General features: G+C 38.4%; 1 protein-coding gene and 1 long non-coding RNA gene across 10 annotated transcripts in view; one reads left to right on the top strand and one right to left on the bottom strand.

Moving 5' to 3' along the window:
• The window catches only part of astn1 (astrotactin 1), a 271,109-nt gene that overhangs the window by 99,338 nt on the left and 149,941 nt on the right, over positions 1-21,830 (top strand). For all 9 annotated transcript variants that reach the window (XM_061796834.1, XM_061796828.1, XM_061796831.1 and 6 more), the window contains exons 9-12: positions 1,784-1,868; positions 2,327-2,401; positions 5,543-5,680; positions 11,702-11,852. In XM_061796834.1, coding sequence (XP_061652818.1) covers positions 1,784-1,868; positions 2,327-2,401; positions 5,543-5,680; positions 11,702-11,852 — 449 coding nt within the window. The remainder of the gene's footprint in view (positions 1-1,783; positions 1,869-2,326; positions 2,402-5,542; positions 5,681-11,701; positions 11,853-21,830) is intronic.
• Positions 20,837-21,830, bottom strand: part of LOC133488672 (uncharacterized) — a 12,909-nt gene continuing 11,915 nt past the window's right edge. Inside the window, exon 4 of the long non-coding RNA XR_009791718.1 lies at positions 20,837-21,830. This exon is cut by the window's right edge and continues 2,312 nt beyond it. This is a non-coding gene — a long non-coding RNA (uncharacterized LOC133488672).

Raw genomic sequence — 21,830 nt, 5'->3', positions numbered from 1 at the left:
AAACAAGAACCAAGGAAATGCACAGACAGTACTTGATTCTGCATTTCCTATACCCCCAAGCCATACACAGCAGTTAGTTAGGGCCAATACATTTTGTCTTGTGCAAAAGTAAAACATATTAATTCTGCCACTATCCATCCATCTCTGTCTTTCCACATAAATATTTTATAATGAACGTCAACCCACGGAATAATTCCTTTTTACAACAGTCGGCCCCGTTATGTGCTTTTAGCAAGCGCGGGGCTCTTTAAAAACAGAGCAAGCGGAAGTTCACGTCTCTTTAATTCAACGATCTGTTGGCGATATACTGAATATGTCACAGTTTATAATCTATTTAGATCCTTATATGATGTGTTTAGCAGTAAACGACACACTCACTGGACACCTCATTAGGTACTGTGGTTACCATATCTACATGAGAGTGGCAAAATGTTGAAAGAAAACATAATCAGCATCACTATTATCACCACAACCAAAATATACTTGAAATTAAAGTCTCTGACAATATTTGTACCTTTGCAAATTATATGGCTGTTGAACCTGCATTTACCTGTGGGTACAAGTAACAACACGTGAAAATCAATCTTAAATCTTCTATCACTGTCCTAATAATAATCACATACCCGTATCATAAGTCATAAGTCCTATTGCCAATTCTGACTTATTATTATGTGGTGGCAAAACTGATACATGCATACAATACCAAACATACGTTCATAGCGGTACCAAGACTTTGGAGTTTAAAGAACCTAAAGATGGCCTATATTTCACTAACATGTTGATTTTATGTATCTTTTGCTGAGGAAAATGCAACTGGCTGTCATTTTCAAAAATATCATTCTGTTTTGGAGCAATCGATAATGCGGGACCACCAAGTTGAGGGACAGCTTCTTTCTGGAAGCTGTTAGACTATTAAACTCGAAACTATTAAACTGGCAGTTGGAAATTGACCCTGAGATGTGTGAAATCGCTGCCTTCATTCACCCTAATGGTTTGTCCTCATTTAAAGTGATGCCCTTTGTTCTGAAAAATGACCCCGGCAGCACCTGTGGCTGATGGAAAGAGACCTGGGAGAACTCATAGGCATCATATGTTTCATTTAAGGGTCACTGATGGTGTAGTGGTACACTCGCCAGACTTTGGTGTGGGCAACGTGGGTTCAGTTCCCACTCAGTGACGGTGCGAATGTGAGTGCGAATGGTTGTCTGTGTCTATATGTGCCCTGCGACTGAACGGCGACCAGTTCAGGTTGTAGTCCACCTTTTCGCCCGAAGTCAGCTGGGAAATACTCCAGCGCCCCGTGACCCTAACCAGGAGAAGACCCCGTGACCCTAGCCAGGAGAAGTGGTGTTGAGAATGAATGTTTTGTCTGTTTTGGTCATCAAATTGAACATTTTAAATTGACCGTAGGTGTGAATGTGTGTGCGAATGGTTGTTTGTTAACCTTGTTGTATGTATGTGCCCTGCGATTGGCTGGTGACCAGTTCGGGGTGTACCCCACCTCTCGCCCGAAGATAGCTGGGATAGGCTCCAGCACACCCGCGACGCTTGTGAGTATAAAGCGGTACAGACAATCGATGGATGGATATTAGCAACATCCTATAATAACATGAAAATAGATCAAAGTTGCTGACAGATAAGTCCAAATCATCATGTGTGAGTTTTTCTCCCAATTGAATTGGTTAAGATGTTCAAAATCGGTTTGTGTGGACCCTGCATAAGGGCAGCTGCGCTTGTTTAGCAGAAACGATATATGATTGAATCAGCGCATTTCTTTTGACAGGTGACTGCATTTGTCTTCATGGCTACATGAAGGACCCAGTCCACAAGCACCTCTGCATCCGTAGTGAGTGGGGGCCCAATCAGGGGTAAGTCATCATTCTCACCTTATTTGGGTTACTGCTTGATTCTCTGTCAAAAGGAGTTTTTTAGGTTCACTGAAGGTTTTTTTTTTTTTTAGGTTCCCTGAAAATGTCTTTATTTTTTGAAAATGTGAATATAGTTCGTCACTGAGATCAGAGAACATTCTTATGTTTGTCTTTTTTGACTACTATGTGCTGTAAATTATTGGCAACTCATAGTGACAAAATGAATCTCATTTATTGACCAAATCAGTCTGTATACAGTATACATATCGCACATCCTGTTAATGTCTTTTATATGGCTTTGACTGGGAGTTGAAATGAGACGTTTCTTTTTTACTTTCCATCGGTAGGATATGATACACAAAAAATATCAACCCTCTTCATTTCATTCTAAAAGGTTTATTTCATTCCTATCTTTTTGTCTCCGCTTCTGAACCATCTATATTTTTTAATCATCATAGGCCTTGGCCTTACACCATCTTCCAGCGCGGTTTTGATCTTGTGATGGGAGAACAACCCTCTGATCGCATTTTCAGGTAAGGTGAACCTCAGAAAACGTGTAACTACTGTATCTTTTGCAGTACCATGTTCCATTACCAATGGACATTGTTTTTTGGGTTTTTTTATCATTTGAAGAGGAAGTAAAAAAACGGAAATCATGTGGTTGTGCAACTCTATACACCCTCTACAACCAGGATCTAGCTGTGTTCACAATTAACCAATAAAATTCAAACTCATGTTAAATGGGAGTCAGCACAAACCTGCTACCATTCGAAGTGCCTCTGACTAATCCCAAATAAAGTTCCGTTGTTTTACTAGGCTTCTCCTGACATTTTATTTTTTGCTTTCCAACAGAAGCCTGAAGGTTTTGCGCAAACAATGCTATTTCAAATTGCTCATAATTTCCTGTACCTTGAAAGGATAGGACTTACCACCTGTAGGATATCGATGTAAGGAGATAAAATAGTTTTCATTCATTTATTGTACAGTTGACTCATCTCAGTGCCACTGAAATTAGTCATTAAAGCAACATTCTACTCCCTAGTTGTCTATTGAAAGAGGGTTTGTTAAGTGGCATTTGCTTTGGGTATGTCAGTTTGAAATCCAAGGAATTGAAGTGTTCTACCTGCTAACGCATCCCCTTTAAACATGGTTGAGGAAAATAGTTCTAAAACATTTGCGAGAAAGCCAACTATCAACACGTCAGAATATCTTTTTCGGAAAAGAGTTTGTTTCAAAAAATCTTCTGGGAAAGAGAAGTGTTTTTAAAAGGGCAGGCACATCCATTTCAGGGTAATCAGATCAATGGGTAGGTGTGCGCTGCCACTTCGGAATAAACGACACAGCACTATCGTGACAAGCTGTCAGTGTCTCTTGCTGAAACAGTGGGGCGAAGACTGAAAACATGTTTCACATCAAGGAACTCCTGTTTGTTCTTTTAATAGAAAAGTTATGTCAATTTGGATACCATTGCTATCTAGCAATATCCATGCAAAACTCTCTCTTGGACCCTTATTTCCAAACTTTTATACATACATACATAGTTTTGCCACTTTAATGTTTAAGACCATCAAACAAAAGTAAATAGCAGACAAATGTAACCCAAGTGAACTGAAAATGCTGTTTTTAAAGGATTTCATTTAAGGGAAAAACAAATATTCAAATTGACCTGTCACTCTGTGAAAAAGTAATTACCCCCTTGTAAAATCAATGAAGTAATTGTGGCTAATCGTAATTTTTGGTTAATTTTAACTGATCACACCCAAGCCTGATTACCTCCATACCTGTTCAATCAATAAATCACTTAAACAGAATCTGTGATGACAAAATCAATTCAGACGAAAGATTGAAAAAAGCTGCAACAAATTGGCACAATCCAAAGAAATTCCAGAATAGTCGAGAAATAAAGTTATTGACATCTATCAGTCTGGAAAGGGTTACAAAAGCCATTTAAAGCTTTAGGATTCCAGCAAACCATAGGGAGAGCCATTATCCTCACATGGAGAAAATATGAAACAGTAGTGAACCTTCCAAGGAGTGGCCGGGCTACAAAGATTACCCCAAGAGAACACCAATGACTCATCCAGGAGGCCACAAAGGAACTCAGAGAACTGCAGGCCTCCCTTGCTTCAGTTTAGGTCAGTATTCATGACAGAACAATAAGGAAGAGACAGGCCAAAAATGGCATCCATGGCAAAGTTCCAAAGCAAAAACCACTGCTGACCATATACATAAAGGCTCGTCTTAGTTTAGCAAAAACAACATCTGAATGATTCCCAAGACTTTTGGGAGAATATTATATGGACTGAGGAGATGAAAGTTGAGCTTTTTGAAAGGTATGTGTCTTGTTACGTCTGGTGTGAATGTAGCACAGCATTTCAGAAAAAACATCATACCAACAGTCAAACATGGTGGTGGTAGTGCGATGGTCTGTGGCTGCTTTGCTTCTTCAGGACCTGGACAACCTGCTTTGATTGATGGAACCATGAATTCTGCTCTTTAACAGAAAATCCTGAATGAGAATGTTCAGTCATCAGCTTGTGAACTCAATCTGAAGCACACTTGGGTTCTGGAGCAGGATAACGATCCAAAACACACCAACAAGTCAACTTCTGAAAACAAAATGAAGGTTTTGGAGTGACCTAGTCTAAGTCCAGACTCAAATCCAATTGAAACGCAGTGGCATGATTTTGAAAAGGGCGGTCATGCTCCAAAACACTAGATTTTTTCTGAAGTCAAACAATTGTGCAAGGAAGGGCCAAAATATCTCTAGAGAGATGTGAAAGACTCATTGCAAGTTGTAGAAAACGCTTGATTACAGTTGTTGCTGCTGAGGATGGCCCAATCAGTTATTAGGTTTAGGTGGTAGTGTCATTACTTTTTTCACTCAAGGCCAGGCAACTTTGAATAGTTTTTTTTTTCCTTACTTAAATGAAGTCACCATTTAAAAACAGCATTTTAACTTCACTTGGTTTACTTGGTCTGATATTTACATTTGTTTGATGATCTTAAACATTAAAGTAGTTGAAACAAAGGGAGTGATTGGTTGGATGCCATTAAATGTTCAGTTACTCCTGGTTTGATCCTTCAGTTCTTAACCTATTGAGCAACATTCCTCTTATATAGTTTAGTAGTCTATAATCGTTATTGTTTAGCCTTGTAGACTAGCCTCGTCTACCAACATTACAATGTATTCTTTATTCAAAATCCTAGATCATTTTTACACGTCAACTCTATGTTAGTATTTCCATAAAAGCTCACTGATTCAGTTTTGTATCAAAAACCTTCAGGGTTGATCCTTAATGGGAGACGTTCTTAAATCTAAACGATTTTGTGCTTCACCAAGATTAAAACTGCTTTATGATTAAAGTATTATGCACAACCACGCTGTGGCTCAATTTGAGATTGCACAGAAATGATCATGGGAGTTATTTGTCACTTATCACCTCAGTAACCTTATTTCAAGCCAGATACACCACATTTTTACATTTGAAAGCGTTTTTTTTATTAAAACCTTGCCATTTGTGAATCCACACTAGCGAATAGAAAGATTGTACAAATATGAAAAGGAAAAAAAAAATCAATGTTGGCTGTATCTTCTTGTCTCCATTGAAATCATTTATATTCAGGTTACGTTTCAAAGAAATGAAGACCATTTGACATGCTGTTTTCTGCAGATTCACGTACACCTTGGGAGAAGGGATGTGGCTGCCTTTGAGTAAAAGCTTTGTCATCCCACCTGCAGAGCTCGCCATCAACCCATCTGCTAAATGCAAGACTGATATGACAGTTATGGAGGATGCTGTAGACGTAAGGTGAGCAATGTGACTTGATGGGAACTCCTTGGACTGCGGACAACTCCGCACTAGTGCTTTGAAGCATTAAAAAATACAAAATAAAAATAAAATAAACATTTAAAAAAACGAAAAACACTTATTTGATATGATTCATTATTTGATTACCACACAATTAATAATTTATATGTAATCTGCATTTTGCATTTTTATTCACAGCATTTAAAAGGCTGCAGTCTTTACACTTCCCGATGAGGTTGATGGAGAGGGTCAAATCGTTACAATTTTAATCCTCACCGCTAAAGCAGAGCATGGTGAACTAGTGGTTAGTGTGCGATTAGACAGTTGAGAGGTCCTGATTCAAGCTTAAGAATTTTAAAATAACATTGAACATTTAAAAAAGAAAAAAGAAAGAACGCTGAATCAGAATTTTTGCATTTGAATCAAAACGAATCAACACAAACACACAAATGTTATTTACTTATTACTTATTCTGAACAAGTGCGTGAGAAAATAGTCCAACAGTTTAAGGACAATGTTCCTCAACATACAATTGCAAGGAAATCAGTGATTTCATCATCTACGGTCCATAATATCATCAAAAGGTATATATATATATATATATATATATATATACATACACACACACACACACACACACACTGTATATCAATTTCTATTGGAATGTTTTGAGTTGTTTATAATTCTTACTGAAACAAAAATTAAAAAGTGAGGTGGGAAATTGTGTTTTACATTTAGCTGCGTATTAATTCTGCACACCAATAGTGACCTAATAATTGTTCACATATTGATATTATCCAAGGAAACACTAAACCTCGGTTTTATTTTCTTAAACATTCTTGTTTGAGATTGGTTGGTTATTAATAAAGATCATCCTGAAAAATGAGACTGAAACCTAATAATTCTGCACATTCTCTTTTTTTTTTAGGAACATTAATGTGCTGTTAAAACCCTGTTTTACTTATCAATTTTGGGGGAACGGGCGTATTATAAAATGTTAAGCGATCTGAGTGATATTATTGACCCACAGCACACCGAATGACACTTAGATTTAGCATGATTATTGCTGTTTTGAGAGCATTATGTTGTTGGGTTCGGTATGTGTGAAGTTTAAGGAGAAGCAGAAGATGTGAGATAATGTAATTAGCAGTGAGAATTGACTGGAACATGCTTTGTAAACAACTTAGCGTGCATAGCCATGTCAAATCCTGCCCTAATTTGCAGATTGTTATTTGCCCTGTGAAAATTATGCCAGGTAACATTAGCTCTGCTCAAATGAATACCCCCGACTTCCTTTTATTTTAATGAGCATTGAACTTTGCACCCAAGGACTTTTTTTCTTTTCTTTCCCTTCTGTGTCATGGTTTCAAGAGCTTGATCAACTCTAAATAGGGAAGGTGATCCCAATGAAGATGAAATCAGAAATACAAGGTTGATGATACTTGAAAAAAAAAAATGTTGAAAAGTTTTTCCCTTTTTTTTTCAAATTTGTGTGCAAGCTCGCTGGCAAGAAGGATGTTTGACTTATTTTTGTTGTCCGATGTTGCCATTGTTTGGCTACTTATCCTTTACAGTCATTGTGCCTTACCTCAACCAGAGTTTGCCAGTTTGGTTATTGAGTTCTTTCTTTCATGTGAGAGGATGTTATTTGCTCATCAAAGTTGGTTTCCGCCTGAAAATTTGCCACCCCAACTCCTGAAATGATGGCTTCTGTCCTTACTACTACACCACTGATGTAAACTAAATCAATTAAAACTATTCTAATTCTAATCACTCACTGTTTTGAATAGTATATTTCATATCAGAAAATCACTTGATACTTAAGTAAAGCAAATGTCAGATAGATAAAGAATTTTACTTTAGTAATATTCTACAAGGTGACTTTTACTTCTACCAAAGTTAACATATGTAACAGTTTCATGTACTTTAAATAAGATGTATTCACAGTAATTCACAACAGGATTCGGATATTGGTTTGGTTTGGTATTCTCACATTTTAAAGATCGCTGAAGGTGTGAAAATGTCCGCACACCAATAACGGTGTACTTACAGACTACAAATGGAAATAATGACATTTCTGTCCAATGCTCTTGGCATTATATTGAAATGTGTGATTTTTAAAACGTAACAACGATAAATAAAAAAAAGAAATACGAATATAATCATCAAATAAAATAAATAATTGTACTCCTTTTGGCGGCACTCCATGTCACTGATGCATGTTAATTGCAGTGTGACATGACATCCAAACCTCTGATGATAAAAAAAAAAATCAAATAATAAGTGGCAAATGAACCGGTTCATAAACTGCTTTATTTGTATGTACTTCTGAGCTTCCCATTCTATGGTGTGCTTATTTTCAGGGCTTCTTTCATCATCACACAGCTGTACCACAGAATCTTGTAATTACGAGGTTCTAAACCAATTAGTGTCATCATTTACTTTCTCTCTACTCTTAATCATATGTGTTTGTTACACGGTCGATTTTTTAATGCGAAGGTGAATAGTTCTTTTTTTGTATCATGTCTCCTTTCAGTACATTCCGGCTTGGATTTCCTGCACATTTAGTCGCGTATAGTCAATGATATTTGGAGCAATCGCCTGAAAAACGTAACACACGTTACACACTATATTGTAATCCCTTGCTATTTCATGGTTCACTTATTGTGGATAGTGCATTGTAGATTATTATTTGTTTTTTTTAAAGGTCTGTGGAGTACAGTTTCTCACCTGTACATCTTTAATACATTTAGTTTTTTTTATTGGCTGCATGAGTTTAATTTGGCAGCAATGACTCACATCAGGTCAACTGGGTCGACTTATTCCTAGCACAAACCTTACTGAGTCATCTCAACTCCTACATTTTGTAAGTCATCAAATTGCTTGAGGATAAAAGGAGCGTTTAAAACACACGCCACAGTCAGACCTTTATGCAATTAATTCACAAATACCAACCTGCGCTTGATGAATAGCTATATCAATATCGACAGGAACAAAACATGTAAACAGCAACGTTTAGCAGGATTTTTTTTTTTTTTTTTTTTTACAACTAAAGTACGAAGTTGTTAAGTTAAAAGCATCAGCGCAACGAATTCTCGGTTCACATAATGCCTTTTTGCTGACTACATTGCCAGGACCGTCAGTGTGAGGAACAGTGCCAATCCTTGAGGCAGGAAATTACCGTATTTTCCCGACCATAAAGCGCACTTAAACATCTTAAATTTTCTCCAAAAGGGACAGGGCGCCTTATGATGCGGCGCGCCTTGTGTGTGCACCGAGTTCCAAAATCTGTAAATGTTGTTGTGTGACTTTGATGAGCGCTCCGCTTGACTGAGTGGAAGCATTTCTCGCCGACACGCTGCTTAGATGGAGGAAAAGCGGACGTGGCTGAGGACAGCATGCAGACGTAAAGGGGGAAGGGCGCGTGCATTGTGCAAAACAACATGGGTTTGGCTAAGGAGCCCCGGAAATGGCACCTACGAAGAGACACGCTTACGAAGCACAGTTTCAACTGCAAGCTAGCAGTTCAGGAGGAACATGGGAATCGAGCAGCCGCGAGAGACTTCAACATCAACGAATCCACGGTTCGCAAGTGGTGGAAGCAGGAAAACGCCGGCATCATTGGTGAACAGCCCCCCGGCAACAAGACTGACTACGACAATGACGAGAGGGAACCCGGCGTGTTTGATGGAGAACTTGCCCAGCTGTTCATTTCGGATACAGAACATGAGGACTTTGATGGATTTGTGAATGAGAATTGATCAAAAAATAACTTGTTAAATACTTCAATAAAGTACAACCAAACTCAGTTTTGCTCCTGCCGCCTTTTAAGAAACATACGCTAGCATGCATGTTTTAAGCTAGCGTATGTTTGACCATGCCTGCACCCAATAATACGGTGCACCTTATGTATGTGTTAAATACAGAAATAGATCCCGTAACTGGGACTGCGCCTTTTAATACGGTGCACCTTATGGTCGTGAAAATACGGTACCTGTTCACACTATGTCCGCACGGCTGTTGTTCACATCATTCGAGCAGAGCGCACCTGCCTGTAATAGGCATGTGCTTGTGGAGAGTGTGTGGATGGTCACCTCAAGTGGACAAAAAATAAATAAAAAATCCCTCACCTCTCTGAAGTATTACATATTGAATTGCTTATATCAAACTTATAATTTAATAAGCGGTACGGAAAATGGATGGAAGGAATATAATAAATAATTGGTCGCTACTTCATTGATTTCATTGATTGCAGGTGTTTTCTGGACCGTAACCCCCTCGATAAATGAGGGTTTACTCTATATTATTTGCATACTTTGATTTAAACACTAAGCTCTCAAATATATGAACACTTTGCAGGTGTTAAGTTGATTTCAATCTGACAGTTCTCTTAGGTAATGGAAAGTAGCATTTTAAATTCCAGCGATGTAATGTCATTGGAACGTAATGAAAGCTCACTGGCATTTTAGTTCCCAAATAATATAGTATTCACACTTGCTGTGTAGTTCATAATCAGCAGACACACTGCTTAATAGGACCCCCCCCCTGCATAAGCGACAACAATGCAAAAATTGGTTTCTCAGATAATATATTTAAAGTTTGTCATTGTCTTTTCTCAGAGGAAAATCAATAGAGTGTGGCTTTAGACAATGCACTATATACTCTATTTCCAGGACTATGTAAAAGGTCATATTTTCTGATATACAGTAGTAGAGGTTCTTCTCATCATTGGCAAGGCTATATAGCTGCAGAAATTCTTTGAGAAAAGAGCTGTGCCTTTTTTTGTCGTCATCACAAGGATGTGATGACGACGCACCTTTAAAGTTGAATTACTCTAGTCATTCTCTTGGATGATTTATTCATTGACTACACAAACATTGATGAAGAACATAAAGAATACAATAAATATGTAAGGACAAAACACTGATTAGACCAACAAACAGACTCGGTTCATGAACATTAATATTTATCTGTTGTGTTTGATCAAGTTATCACTGAATGTCTGAGTAGAAAGTTCATGAAACATACTTTTTTTCTTTCTAGGTCAGGGATGGGAAACTTAAATGATGGCGGGGGCCACAATTTTTCCTCAGCGCTTCCAGGGTGACACATAGGACCGCACACTTCCAATCCACTTTATTTACTGTATATAGCACAATTTAGACAAATCCAAGGTTCCCAAAGTGCTGTACAATGGAATAAAAAAATAAAAAACAAAAACATACAAAATAAAATGAAATAAAATAAAATGCACTGCCCACACAACACATATACTGTCACATCAGACACGGTAACTGGTGTTAAAAGCCAGGGTAAAAAAAACAACTTTGTAAATATGGTCAAAATGTGTTTATATTTTATTGAACCAATGTGCATCACACTATCCTAAAATAGTTCATGCTCAAATGCATGTTTAAAAAAACGAAAAAAAAAAAAAAACTGCAGCAACAAACGATTTGAAAAAAATAAACGGACTTTTTGGCCACATCACCTTGTGAAAGAGATCCTGATCTCTGTTGGTTTTATCTGATTAAATAAAATGTTAGGCATCCTGGAGGAACCGAGAGAAAAGCAGCGGTTATTAATTACAAAGCTTCTGATTATATAGTTTTTGATAGTCCCACCACTTTTGAAGATATCACTATCATCGTAGTGATTTTAAGCACCATTTGGGATGTTTTTCCATGCGTAAAAATTCAGTTTTTCTGTTATTACATAAAATTTGTAATGTCCAAAAGTGCAAAGGATTGCCGAATTTGTTTGTGTTCAAAACTAAACTTGTTTCAATGAATCTTTTTTTCCCCATTATCATGAACATACTTATAACTGTGATGATTTTGATCACAGTCATCATGAAATGCTCAAAGTGTCTGATCTCTAGTCACTCCAAATTTTACAATCATTTGGGTGATTTTAGATTTGCTAAATTGACAGGCAGAATAATATAAACACTTTGTCTTTTACTAAATCTGCAATTTACTAACGTACAAGAAAACTACTATATTGCTTTGTCGTTTACAGAGAAGAATTGATGATCAGCTCATCCTTTGACTCTTTGGAAGTTCTCCTGGACTCATTTGGACCAGTCAGAGACTGTACCAAAGACAACGGAGGCTGTAGCCGCAATTTCCGCTGCATATCTGACAGAAAACTGGATTCCACTGGTTGTGTGGTAAGTCATCTGTTCTCTATATGGCGGAGTAGATGGACAAAGTAGGATTTTGCTTTGATGACCATATCCCACTGTAATGGTTGGCCAACGGCTGAAGAATTGACCGCGACACAGCCGGGAAAAAAAATAAAAAAAATTAGAACAGAGACAGAAACTTATTCAAACCAAAAGTTGCACAAGTTTGTTATACACAACAGAGCTACTCAAAAGCAAACCGTCATCACAAAGACAGAAAGCACACAAGTGAAGCACGATAATAAAACTACAATGAGCTAAGGTTGTCGCAAAGATTTAACACGCAGCGAGCCAAAAAGGTGATGGACGAAGCATCAGTACAATCAAGGTAGAAAAACGAGCAAAGCATAATCTAGCATCACAATATAGAAATGGAAAACACAAAAATCACAGTGGTACTTAATAGAAAAACAAACCTTAAGTAGTCCTGAAGCCAACGAGACAAATTCCTGCAGGAACAAAGCGAGGTGACTAAAGCGCTGGCGACAAGCAAAACAGCAAGCAAGAAAATACTCCGGTACCTTCCTTCCACTGGAGCCACCCCTAAATACCTGCCAAGGCTGATAGCAGACAGGTGTGGCTGGTTGGTTGTAGCCAGGTGCGGCTAGGGGGACTCCACCCACCAATTAACCAGCCCAGAATGTGAGCTGAGAGAAAACACATCACCAGCAGGACAAAACACAGAACATGACACCCACATTGCAATACAAATAATATCCGAGTACGGAAGGCTACCTACAACCTTGCAGCACAGGAAGGAGCCGCTGTCATGTTCGAGTGCTGCTTTGGTGTATTCAGCACAGTGTGTCCTGCATCTGCAGGGTAGAATAAATGTCAAGATTATCAAGAAATGCAGGAGCAAAATGTACTACATTGGTCTTCCAACAGGATGATGACCTCAAACAAAGCCAACAATACCCAAGAATGGCTAAGAGCAAAACTTTGGACTTTTCTGATGAGGAATACGTGACCAGTGGATAGGGAAAGTGAATCGACAAGGGAAGAAACGCGGTCAATTATAGGTGCCTAGCAAGCATTCCGAACTCTGTGCTGATCACTTCAAACCGCCGTGTTTTGAAAGAGACTTTGCAGAAAGCATTGGATACACAGGTGTAGTTAGGCAGAAGCTGAAACCAGCTGCGCTGCCAACTATTTTTCCTACGGCCATCGGGACCTCAACCGCCAGCAAGAGAACAAAATCTCGCAGCAGCCACGGTGAGGTGAGGATTTCCTTGTGTAAACCTATGACTATGTTATGGTTAGTATGCACTGGGCAGTCGGGAAGAAAAGACCCACGCAGTACTTTTCAGCACTGTCATCTGTACTTTTGCCGATATGACAAGCCGACAGACATGGCAAAAACTTTCTGTGTGGCATGTTATAAAGCTACTGGAGCGAGGGGCACACAATATACAGCGGACAAAATAAGTGTTTAACACGTCACCATTTTTCTCACTAAATATATTTCCAAAGGTGCTGTTGACATGACAATTTCACCAGATGTTGGGGACAACCCAAGTATCCATACATACAAAGAAAGTAGAACAAATAAGCTCAGAAATTAAGTTGCGTGGAATAATGTGAAATGATACAGGGAAAAAGTATTGAATACACGAAGAAATGGAAAGGCAAGACGACACCTCAAATCTATCAATAATCAAGCAGCAATCCAGCCCCTTGTCAGTACAAATGAACATCAGCTGGTTCAGTCCTAATTGATGGCCGACTAAAAGGTCTCATTGCCAAGGTGGGAGTCAAGGCACATCTCATGATGGGTGCATGAGTGGACAGTTTGACTTCTCCTTTTTGTCTCGAATACCTGTCTTCCACATGACCACATATTAATTCTAGTATCTGGAGGTGGTCCTTTTTGCAACCGGCATAGGGAGCAGCCAGTTCCGTTTTTTTTTTCTTCCATCTGTTGGGGATATAAGCCATTACACTCTTTTTTGCAGAATCATCGAGCCATCTGCAAGTACACGATTTTGCTTCTTCTAAATCCCTCTCCAGCAGTGAAAAGCTGTCAGATACTACTGCTACTACTACTACTAAAATTTTTTTCTTTCAAGTACTTTGACGGTGAGACTTTCAGGTGGACGAGAGGATGCTGCTTATTCAAAGCAGAGAACCTCATTTTATCTGTCTAGATCTGTCTTTCAGAGAGGGAAAAAAGCTCCAGAGGCATTCTAAATGGGAAAATTAAGACTTATAGATTCAAAACAAAGTGAAACAGAAATGTAGTATAATATATGGTACTATATACACTGTATGGTTACATGCTTTCGCATTGAATAAATGAGTAATAATGAATACATTTCATTTGTATCCCCCGCAATGAACAGAGGCTCACGGCAGTTTACGGTGGTTCTAAAACATCGCTTTTTGGAATTATTGCCAAAATCTTTACCCATTTTCCCATGTGTTTTTGCAAAATGCAGCCAGCCTTGGGTGTTTTACTTTGTAAGATAAGGCTTCTTTGTCTTGCCACCCTCCCCTCTAGCCCAGACAGGTGAAGAAGATGGAAGATCGTTGTCCCGTTCAAAACTGCCAGTACGTGTGAGAAATTCATTGCGCCTTCAATGTTCCTGCTGGCCTCTTGGCAGTCTAACTAACCAGTTTTCTTCTCGTATTTCCATTAATTTTGGAGGGATTTCCAGTTCTTGGTAATGTCACCGTTGTCTCACGTGATGATGGCTGTCTTCATTGATAGAACTAGAACAACTTAACTTTATTTGGGATTAATCAGAGGCATTTTAGATGCTGGCAGGTGTGTCCTGATTCCCATTACATTTGATTTCTCAGACATTTGCATTGTGTATCTTGCTCCACATTAGAACTCGCTACACATACACACAGGTGCATCTCGTCCTAGAGGGTAAAAAAGGCTAATAATGGACTGGTGGAAGAGACCCACAAGACCAGTTCTGGTGGCTGCCAAACTCTGTTTCTTTGTTTATTTATTTCTTATTTATTTATGGGACGGAAACCTATACTGGCACATCTGGGCAAATCTGACATGTTCAATATAATATTTCACAAAGCAAGTACTGCAAGTTGTCATTTGGCAGGTGACTGCAAAAAGAATTTTGTGTCTTCCCACACTGAATGAACAGGATTCTCTTCTGCTGAAACTGCTGCGATGGTAACATCCACACTATTCTCCTGGGGAGCAAACAAAGCAACTAGATGATGTAGGTAGATAAGTTTTGCACAATACTAAATAACTTTATAAAGTTGCACTGGAATATGCCACTGAAAGTTCAGAGAAACTTCATTTCATTTTTACATCAAGAGATGACAAGGTTGAAACATCCAGCCGCCACTTTGAAGTATTGTACCCATTCCAACATGTCCTAACCCCTAAAATGTAAATTGGAAACTTGTACCCCAATCTTCTTTTAGTCAAATAAATATTTAAATGATTTCCTCACTATCCACTAATTGTAGGCATACTGGACAAATCCAAGTAGCCAAGAATGAAAAGCATTTGAATTGTTTTCACACTTTCACAATGGTATTCCAACGGGGGAATTTCCCAAATTCTCAACACCCTCAGCAGTTGACCAAGAAGTGCTGACAATATTTATCCTTGACATTGACATTTATCCTTCTCAGACCACAGACTGAAGGAACTGTTTGATGTTCACCGGGATACACACAAAAACTGAATTCCCTTGCTTCTCTTGATATGCAGTATCTCTTTCAATAATGGATAAAAGTGTGAATATATAATATATGCCAATATTACACATTGGTCATGTATACACATCCAAACAATGCAAATATATACCGTAATTTCTCGTGTATAATGCGCACCCCCAAAGTTGACCTCAAAATTCTGGAAAACCCTTCTACCAATGTACAATGCATTTTTACAATGCATGATTTTGCTTCTATCCATATGATCAAAACATTAAGTATTATCTGTATTTTTTTACTTTTAAGAATTATTCTGAAGTTAAGCACTTTATTTGAACACATAATACTTTCTTTTTATTTATTTGCTCTTATTTTGAAATTCACAGCCCTACCTTTATTTTGTAAACGAGAAAACACACAGTTGTGCTCATATGTTTGATTACCCAGGCAGAATTTGTAAGATGTGTACAATTCTTTAAAGAAAACATGAAGGACCAGGCGAAACACATTTAATTTTATTTTAATGGAATTCAAATTAAACTGTCAAGCATTTCAGAAAACCATTATCATTAAACAAAACATAACCATGAATAAATTAATGAGGGTTGTTGTTCAGTCATCGGTCATATTTAAAAAAGAAATAAAAACAATATTTCAAAAATTCTGCCTGGGTCTGTAAACTTATGAGCACAACTGTACATAAATGCAGTCATATGTACCCCTGTCATATTGAAATGAAAGTGTAGGCTACACCTTTTTCATTACCACTAGGTGGCATACTAGAATGAACGTGTAAAACTTTCCATCACCTCTAGGGGGCGGTGGCATATTGGAATGAAAGTGTACAGCCTTTTCATAACCTCTTGATGGCAGAACACATTTATAAAATGTGAAAGTCTTTTTCATTTTATCATATACCTATGTATAATGCGCACTATTGACTTCTGACCCCAAAATTTTTTTTGGGGGGGGAATACGCATTATACACGAGAAATTACAGTACTTGCTGAAAGCCTAAACTGCAGCAAAAAATAAACAGTTGAATATGATCTAAACAACAATTACAGATGTATTGCTCATTAATTATTAAACATAATTGCATAGCAATGCCAAGGTTACCCTCATTTAAACCAATGGTGAGGGACTAGTCCTTCTAGTGGAACTAAACATGTATATAACATTTAATATTTGAATATTATTGTTTAGTTTCATGTGGTTTGTGTCCAGTGTGGGCATCTGTGCATGTAGGTTTGTTTTTTTATGTTCCAGGAATATAAACACAGGGATATCATCACGTGTCACTTGAAATGTATGTTAAGCGTCAGAATTGGACACAACCGAAGATACAAAGGGTAACGTTTCTTAACCAAGAGACTCCTGTTACTGCAATCAGACTTGTATTCAGAATTATTAGGAATTGAATTCTAAGCACATCCTAGCTAACACCATCATAAATTGCATTAATCCTTGAAATCAGTTTAAAATACATGCAAAAGAAAACAGTTGTGATTTCAAAGCAATGCTGTGAGGGAGTGCTAGGCAGGTTGTGTCATTTTAATTCCATGCCTCCAATCATAATTTTGACTGGCAGTTACAAAACGCCTCTTTTTAATACAGTTAAAGCAGTGATCAGTGTAATTGTTATAAAGGACTCATAAACTTTTGCTTAAATTCTTTAGGTGGTATTACAAAAATAAAAGTTCAGTTCTGTAAAAACCCACGCTATTGTTCTTCTAGTCACCTATGACATTACCGACAATATACTGATTCTTAATTAAAAGCATGATCCTTGAAGCCGACGGATGCAGTTCACTGTGACTTTAGCGAAAGTTTTTGTCTTTCATGTCGTCACCCTCCGTTTCATTTCATTTTTGATGACGTGATTCCTGATGAGTTATCTTTTTCCCGAGCTTATCCTCGTTTACAGGAACTGCCTGAAAGCCATCCCCAGGTGCGACAGCTGTCGCTTTAGTCAGTCAGCCTCTAATTACGAACAGATTGCATGCACAAATTGAATAAAACCGGCAGCACACATTTGCCATTTACTTTTATTTAAGATAAAAACACTGAATATACACAATTAGCAGTTCCAAATGAGATGTGCATAGAAAGAGGCAGGAGAGACATTTGTCTTCATCATATACAGGAATTAGTCGTTACGTTGCATTTGCCAAATTAATAAAATTAGAATCTCTATAATCAGTGTTGCTTTGTAATATGAATAGATTTTGATGATTTGAAGTAGCAACAGAGTGAAAATGGCAGGTAATGCAATGGCAGGTATAAACAACACCTTCCACTCTTCAAGGAAGACTTTTCAAAATAACAAAATATTCTGTCTGTTGTAGTTTGGTGGAGATAAAAGGGGTCAAGTCCAACCCCCGAGGTGGTTACTGAATAAAAGGTGCGTCAACAGTATTTTTCCATAGAGCAGTAATTCTCAGTGTGTGCGAATACCACTAGTGGTATGATGGCTCCAACTAGTGCTATGCAGAAGAATCACTGTATTAAATAAAAATAAAATGTACAGCATTTAAAACATGAAATACAACCAAACATTAGAATTAGGTTTGTAGCTATGCATACAGCCTGTTTAAATCATTTATTTAATCCAGTAGAGTACTTTTTTCAGTATTTTTTCACTTTTCATGTACAATACATCTTAGACACAGTTCAGTTCGTTTTAATCTTTAAAGGTCAGATGACAACGTTATGTGGTCAGTTAAAATTCATATTTGCATTTTTTATATGTTATGTAATACATGCACATAACTTCCAGCAAGTTTTCAACCATAGTTTAGCTAAAAAATATTTAAAAAAATTATGTTTTTATGACGCCCTCCCCGAATATACCCGAAGCGCAAGACACCGGGGTGTGGTTACTCTATCCACCACAAGGGCTACCAGAAGTGACGTTGCAATTGACAAACAGCGCGCTACACACTATACGCAATGGCGAGCAACTTGTTGGAATATGAGGAGGAGGAGGATTTCGATGTACAGGAGCACCCAACTGAACTTGGCATCGTCAAACCGTACATGTTTGAGCGATGAGGAGATCGGAACAGTGACGACGACGAGCAGTCAAGTAGCAGCTGTACAACAGAAAAAGAGAGTGGCCACTGGCTCGATGTGATGGTATGTCAAATGGTATGGTATGTCTTTTTATACATTCATGGCTTGAAATAATGGCACCACAGGGGTGCCAATATTTTTGAGCAAGACTATGTGTATTAAATATTCATATGTTTCAGTGACACAGCACAAGCTTTTACATAGTATCCAGTATCCTATATATTGTGTTCCCCTTTCTCGAGTAGCGTTATAACACGCTGGACAAAGTCTTTGCCGTGTCTTTTGGCTTTTCAAATAGGCAAAAGTACAGACGACAGTACTGAAAGGTACACCGTGGGTCTTTTTTTTCCTACTCCCTGGTGCATTGTAACAATAATAGAGTCGTAGGCATATCCAAGGAAATCCTCACCTCTTGTCCGCGGCACTGTGGCGGCTGCGAGATTTAATTCTTTTGCTGGCGGTTGAGGTCCTGATGGCCGTAGGAAAAATAGTTAGTATCGCAGCTGGTTTCAGCCTCTACCTCTGTATCCAATGCTTTCTGCTAAGCCTTTCTCAAAACACGCCGGTTCAAAGTGATCAGCACAGTTTGGAATGCTTGATGGGCACCCACAAGTGACGACATTTCTTCCCCTGTCGATTGACTTTCCCTATCCACTGGTTACGTGTTCCTTTTTCACTTGGAAAGCCAAAAAAAAAAAAGAAAACTCTTGCCTTTAATGTGTTTTGCACAAGGTTTGTAGGGAATCACTGCAGTTAATTTCTGTAACTCTCAATGAGACTACTAAATCTGTTATGTGTTGTGGCAGACTTCTTCTTTTCTTTTATTGGACTTCTGTGCTCATCATAGATTGTCTATAACACACACCATGCTCAGACATAAGGGTGTCCACATGTGCACGTGGCACCAGGAGACCCGAGGCTGCAGTTTGATGATTGACTTTGTGGTCGTGTCATCGGACTTGCATGTCTTGGACACTCGTGTGAAGAGGTGGGTGGAGCCGTCAACCGATCACCACCTGGTGGTGTGTTGGCGCCAATGGTAGGGGAAGATGCCGGTCCGACCTGGCAGACCCAAACCTATTGTGAGGGTCTGTTGGGAACGTCTGGCAGAGTCCCCTGTCAGAAAAAGATTCACCTCCCACCTCCAACAGAACTACGCCCACCTTCCTGGGGAGTGGACCATGTTCCGTGCCTCCATTGTTGAGGCGGCCGACTGGAGCTGTGGCGGAAATCCCCGAACCTGTCGGTGCAGGGATGCCGTCAAGCTGAAGAAGGAGTCCTATCGCCCTTTTTGGCATTTAGGACTCCGGAGGCAGCAGATCTGTCGTGGTGAAGAAGGCAAAGTTCTCGATTTACTGGTCGATCAATGTTTCTACCCTCACCTATGGTCACAAGTTATGGTTATATTCACTAGCCTGCGAACTAACGAGCTAGTGAGCTAAGGGCTGGGGCTAAAGAGCTCACTCGACCGCAGCGACATCGTTAAAATGTCTGCAATCGGAGTTGTGTGTGTGTGTGTTTGTGTGTGTGTTCTCCACATAACCCACACGGACACACACACACATGCACACACGGGCAAATTAACTGTTTATAAACCATAACCACAGCGGCACACGCTATCAATACATCAATACTTTGGCAGTAGTTGACTTCAGCGAACCTATCTTCGGCGTCATTGGATTGACAAGTAAAGGTCTCACATCACAGTCCAGCAGCTCGAGCGCAGGCCTTAATTTTATAGATCATCCTTTATTCAACCAGGTAAAAGCTTGTTGAGAGATGAAATCTCTTTTTCAAAAGCCAAGAGGCAGCAGAAATGTTACAGTACATAACACGACATACAATACAATAAATAAAAATAAAGACTAAAAAATAACTGATATTAAAATGTATGGCACCTGATTTAAAAACAGTGACAAAGCCCAAATGATTTTAAGTACATACATGGTGTTTTTTTAAAAATCATTCAAATTTGGCAGGCTTTAGGAAATGTTTTGGGCCTCTTTAGTTAAGGATGGTTAATGATGACCTATGTGCCAAATGTTTAATATTTAAGCGCAACTTTTCCAAACAGAGCCTGTGTCTGATTAATTTATTTTTTAATTAAGTGCTTTTATTTATTTATTTTTCTACAGTACATTACAATGCCAATGTTCAGTGTTCTTTAGAACTCTATTAATTGTTCTTAAAAAAGATGTACTTTAATTATTATGCTCTATAATATTATATGAGTGGCAAAAAAACAAAAACAATCCTATCGTTTATCGTGATAGATTTGGGGAAAATATATCATCCTAAAAAATTTGCTTTCATCACAGGCTGAAACATAATATATTGAGAGAGAGCGAGAGCAATGGGTAACACAAAAATATGGTACAAATTGTACAATTAAAAATCTGCAATATGGCAGGACCGCGAAGCAACAACCATCATATCGTGGAGGATTACTGTATCTGTAATCCGAGATGATACATTACAGGGACTCATTGTTCCAGGTCAGGGACTCATTGTTTCCAAACATGTGCATCCTGGGATTCACGTTGCCTCAAGTGTAAAATGATCTATGTATGTAGGTTTACCAGATTTATTACATTACATGCAGCATGTACATACTGTAAATCAAATGAGTAATGTAGTTTCAGGAGTAATTGGGTCTCCATGTCTCAGTTTCTCAATCTATGTGCCTCGTCATTGATCTACCAATCAGACAACTTCGAAACGTGTTCAGTTTATCCAACTCCTCTCGTGGTGATTTGTTGCTGCTTGGCAGTGGCACAGTGCTGATTTCCTTAAGCTCCAAAAGCGCTGTAGGAATTTATCTCCATTGAAAAAGAGGATTAAAAGGCATGGTACTTCAAGGGGGTTTCTTGAGTGCAGACTATTGCTCCTAAATTACGCTACAGACCATACACTTCAAACACTGTCCAGCTTTTAAACAATCTGATACAATGGTTATTTTGTTTAACTGAGATTAGTCATTATAATATACAATAGGTGCCTTGAGATACGAGATTATTTTTTTACCGTGACAACGCTCGTATCTCAAACACATAACATCATCAAAGTCATCTTTCCCTATAAAATTAATATAACTGCAGTGAATCCATTCCAGCACCCCCAAAACACCCAAATTCATTTTTCTGAGGAGAAATTTCACTCAACAGTAATGTTGTACTGTGTAAAAACACATAACTAACATTTGCTGTGCACACACAGTAGCATGGGAAATGCGTGCACAAAACACAGCTG

This window comes from Phyllopteryx taeniolatus, chromosome 14, assembly GCF_024500385.1.
Source record: "Phyllopteryx taeniolatus isolate TA_2022b chromosome 14, UOR_Ptae_1.2, whole genome shotgun sequence".
In the NCBI taxonomy this organism is placed as follows: Eukaryota; Metazoa; Chordata; class Actinopteri; order Syngnathiformes; family Syngnathidae; genus Phyllopteryx; species Phyllopteryx taeniolatus.
The sequence above is the reverse complement of the archived record's forward strand: the minus strand, read 5'-3'. Positions and strand labels throughout refer to the sequence as shown.